The sequence below is a fragment of the Apodemus sylvaticus genome, chromosome 1 (assembly GCF_947179515.1).
Source record: "Apodemus sylvaticus chromosome 1, mApoSyl1.1, whole genome shotgun sequence".
In the NCBI taxonomy this organism is placed as follows: Eukaryota; Metazoa; Chordata; class Mammalia; order Rodentia; family Muridae; genus Apodemus; species Apodemus sylvaticus.
In genome coordinates, this window is record NC_067472.1 from 19,472,375 (window position 1) to 19,476,672 (window position 4,298).

Below are 4,298 nucleotides of genomic sequence, written 5' to 3' on the forward strand. Positions count from 1 at the left end.
AGACGTTCATTAGGTTGCTCAGCGTTGCACCTTGTGCATGGCACTTAGTAGGGATTCATTAAATAGAAGCCAACGGTCCCTTCACCCCGCCTCCCTTGGCACTGGGCAGAAGCTCGGGGCATATTTGAAGCCCTCAGGGTGAAACTTTGCCTGCCTGGCCAGGAGGGCGCGGATGGTCAAGAGACACCGGTATCTGAGTAGAGCAATGGAGGTGTTGGGGAAGGGAAACCAGAGCTGAGCAGGCAAAGGCCGAGGCGCAGAGATAAGCAGGTGAAGTGAGTGAGAAAAGGAACAGGAGAGACTGTGGTGGAGAGAGATAAGAGGACCGAGAAGAGGGCAAGGGTGAGGAAAATGCCGAGCCCCCAGGAAAAGGCACAAGGAGAGGTCTGGGCAGCGGAATAGTTGACTGCTCAGGGTCGCGAGGCGAGGCGGGACGGGAGCCGGGCGGGAGAGACTCGGGGTTCCTCCCAGGTCCGCCAACCCGGGGCGGGGGTGGGAGGTGAGGGGGGCCAGCGGCTGCAGATTGGCTAGGGAGGGAACGGCGAAGCCTGGGCTGGAGCCCCGTGGTGGGAGGCGCCTGGATCACTCCGGCAGCGGAGCGGAGCAGAGGCTGCCACCTACTTGGACGACCCGAGCAGCGGACGGCTACAGAGAGCATCCCAGCCCGGGCGCACGCGGGCCAGCGGCGGGGCTCCGAGCACCGAGCCGTCGGGGCGGGCGGCAGCATCCAGCCATGCGGGTGGCCGAGGGCGCGCGGACGGCCGCGCTGGCGCTACTGCTCGGGGCGCTGCATGGGGCGCCGGCGCGCGGTCAGGAATACGACTACTATGGTTGGCAGGCCGAGCCGCTGCACGGCCGCTCCTACTCCAAGCCACCGCAGTGCCTCGACATCCCGGCCGATCTGCCGCTCTGCCACACGGTGGGCTACAAGCGCATGCGGCTGCCCAACCTACTGGAGCACGAGAGCCTAGCCGAGGTGAAACAGCAGGCAAGCAGCTGGCTGCCGCTGCTGGCCAAGCGCTGCCACTCGGACACCCAGGTCTTCCTCTGCTCGCTCTTCGCCCCTGTCTGCCTGGACCGACCCATCTACCCCTGCCGCTCGCTCTGCGAAGCCGTGCGCGCCGGCTGCGCGCCGCTCATGGAGGCCTACGGCTTCCCTTGGCCCGAGATGCTGCACTGCCACAAGTTCCCCCTGGACAACGACCTCTGCATCGCGGTGCAGTTCGGGCACCTGCCTGCCACCGCGCCTCCAGGTAGCGCCACCATTGCCCTTTGCGCCCAGAGCGCCTCGGACTGATCCTCTCCTCAAACCCTTATCTTCCGAGCCCCTATAGACTGCTGCTGACGTCCAGTGCCCAGGCACGGCCTCCCTTTTATTTCCCACCTTTATAAACTTGAGGCTCTGGGTATTCCCACTGGTTCTTCCCCCGCTCTGACCTGTACTTTGTACAACTCACAGCACACTCGGTTTTTCAAGCTGCGGAATCCTTTGGGTGCCCTGGAAACGTCCCCATAAATGCCGTATTCCTTTTCCCCATCTCAAGGATGCTTGGGGTAGATAGGCAGTGTCTTTTGACCTGAACTGCAGGCACCCAGACAAACGCTACTCCTTCCCTGACCTCGGGAACTTTGAGAAGAGGCAGGTGGTTATGGAAGCACTGAGGGCCCCTCATTATTGCGCCTGTAACTCTAACTTCCCCTGCCCCCAATTCCTAGGCTGGATATCTTTCGGGTACCTAAGTTTTCTGAACCTCCTTTGCCCAGCCGTGAAACCCAGCTGCCTGAGCTCCGGAGCCCTGCTTCCCACTGGCACGACATAGCATCACTGCCATTATGTCTGATTTCTGATTGATCTTCCCTTTCATTGTGCAGCTCCTCAAAGCTGCCCTGGGGTTGAGGGCCACACCCCCTCCTCCCTTCTCCAAGAATGCCTGTCCTCTTCCAAACTGGCCTGGGCCCCTAACACCTCCCCCGCTCCCCTACACACACACCCATAGCTCCCAGCAGGCAATCTTTGCCTGTTAACTGGGATAGCAAGCGCTCCCATGAGCCCCCACAGCTGGAACATTCAAATCTCCACTCCCTTCCCCCCCCTCCTCCCAAAGCAGCTGAGCTCCTCCTTGTATCACCCCACCCCCTCTCAAAGCTAATCTGAACTGCTTGGTCTTAGGAGGCTCACACCTTCTCCTTCTCCCTCTCTGTGGGGTTCTGGGAAGGGAAAGTCCCTATCTTGAAGTCTCAGAGTGGCAGGCAAGCAGGGATAGAGCCAGCTAAGCAAGAAGTCCACAGTTCCCAGAATCCTCCAGGTTCCTTTTATAGTTTCTTTGGAGCCCAAACATGAACAGCAGGACAAACTCAGGAAGCTTGGGCTCAGAACCCTGTCTGATCCTACCTTGCTGCCCATGACTCTGCTTCCCAGTGAGGCTTGTCACCCGGAGGCAGGCACATAAAAGAACCCTAAGGTCTGACTCAAAGGGTAGGAGGCAATAGACAGGTTGAAGAAAGGTGTGTGTGGCCAACAGGTGGCATTAAGATGTTTCACATAAAAAGTGAGTCCTCTGGACTTTCTTCGAGAATGTTAATGCTGGCTTGTGCTGCAGACCCCCCACCTGCTGGGCCCTGCAAACACATCCGCCCTCGTCATAGAGCAGGAGCCACAGTCCTGAGCCCTAAGCTTTGCTGACGAGGTTACCCACACCACACCTGGTTTTCCTCTGCCGATAAATAGAAAAGGCAGTGCCCGTCTCATAGCAAGCACTAGATGGATACAACTTAGACCGTAATGTACATCATGGCTGCAGAAGAGTGCCTGCCTCACCATCCTGTCCCTGCACTATATGAACTAACTCTTGAGTTGTCAGTCATTAGCATCCTCCCCTTAGGAAATTAGAGCAGCTTCTGTGAGGGAGGGTCTAATGGAGGAGCCTGTACTGTCCCCGCTGTTTGGGACCCCACCCACTCTGCTTTCTCTCTTCAGTGACCAAGATCTGTGCCCAGTGTGAGATGGAGCACAGTGCTGACGGCCTCATGGAGCAGATGTGCTCCAGCGACTTCGGTGAGTTTGGGGGTCACAGGACCAAAGCCCTGACAGTGCCCCCCCAGCAGCCCAGCTCAGGACCAGCCCCACCTGACTAAGGCTACTGCAGCTGTGTTTTGTCGTTTCCCATGGAGAAGCTTCCCTGGCTGGGTTGTCTTTTTTAGAGGGAGCTCAGCTTGCCCTCCCAGGACACGGGAGTCTGCAGTAGAAGTAATGTGCCCTGTCCCTGGCATCTCTGCTGAGTACCCAGTGTTCCTCTGGCTGGGGTGGGTTATGGCCAGCTTTCTCCACAGCTTCATCGTGGACTCTTCTATCCTGGGATGGCTGGACCAAGCCAGCTAGGAGCAAGCTCACTGTGAGCCACAGAGTTCTGCATGTGATCTTTACAAAGTCGGTTCTGTTTTGTGTCCTAGCCTCCCTATCTATAAAAATAGGGAGAGGAGCAGGAGCAATGACGAAATCCTTGCTTCGGAGGAATCTTTATGTCGGGAGCCTCTTTGGAAAGAGAATGTCGCTATAGTGCAGAGGGCAGGGCAGGGGAGGAAAGGAGGAGAAAAGATGTCCTAGGACAATTCACTTCCCTGGGTGCACAAAGTTATTTTTCTGACTTCTTGAGCGGGGGTGGGGGAATGGGGGGTTGGCTAGCTGTGGAAGAAGGGTTAAGTTAGCCAGAGGGCCCTCTCCCCAGGATTCCTGTCCCTCGGTCTCTGTGGTCACACTAGCACACACACACACACCACACACACACACACACCGCTCTCCTAAGCAAATGTGACCCTCTTCCAACCATCCTTTCCACAGTGGTCAAGATGCGCATTAAGGAGATCAAGATGGACAGTGGGGACCGCAAGTTGATTGGAGCCCAGAAGAAGAAGAAGCTGCTCAAGGCCGGCCCCTTAAAGCGCAAGGACACCAAGAGGCTGGTCCTGCACATGAAGAACGGGGCGAGCTGCCCCTGCCCGCAGTTAGACAACCTGACGGGCAGCTTCCTGGTCATGGGTCGTAAGGTAGAGGGACAGCTGCTGCTCACGGCCGTCTACCGCTGGGACCGGAAGAATAAGGAGATGAAGTTTGCAGTCAAATTCATGTTCTCCTACCCCTGTTCCCTCTACTACCCTTTTTTCTACGGGGCAGCTGAACCCCACTGATGGACCCCCTGCTCCTTGCCCCCAGCCAGCCAGCTGTGCCTTGCCTCGCCCTCACTCCCAGGCTGACCCATCCCCCTGGCAAGGATGGCTTCGCACCCACTGCTTGCACAGGC

General features: G+C 57.8%; 1 protein-coding gene across 1 annotated transcript; it reads left to right on the plus strand.

Annotated features, from left to right (window-relative positions):
* The first annotated feature begins 733 nt into the window (after positions 1 to 733).
* Sfrp5 (secreted frizzled related protein 5) lies at positions 734 to 4,298 on the plus strand. The gene is made up of 3 exons (XM_052172312.1): positions 734 to 1,253; positions 2,978 to 3,055; positions 3,839 to 4,298. Exons 1-3 carry the CDS (start codon positions 734 to 736, stop codon positions 4,183 to 4,185), a joined length of 945 nt encoding a protein of 314 aa, XP_052028272.1. The 3' UTR covers positions 4,186 to 4,298.

Excerpts from the sequence above, each read along its gene's own strand:
- Sfrp5 (XM_052172312.1), top strand. The coding sequence starts at position 734 with ATGCGGGTGGCCGAGGGCGCGCGGACGGCCGCGCTGGCGCTACTGCTC. Across the intron at positions 1,254-2,977 it reads GCCTGCCACCGCGCCTCCAG|TGACCAAGATCTGTGCCCAG; the intron begins GTAGCGCCACCA and ends TTCTCTCTTCAG. Across the intron at positions 3,056-3,838 it reads GATGTGCTCCAGCGACTTCG|TGGTCAAGATGCGCATTAAG; the intron begins GTGAGTTTGGGG and ends TCCTTTCCACAG.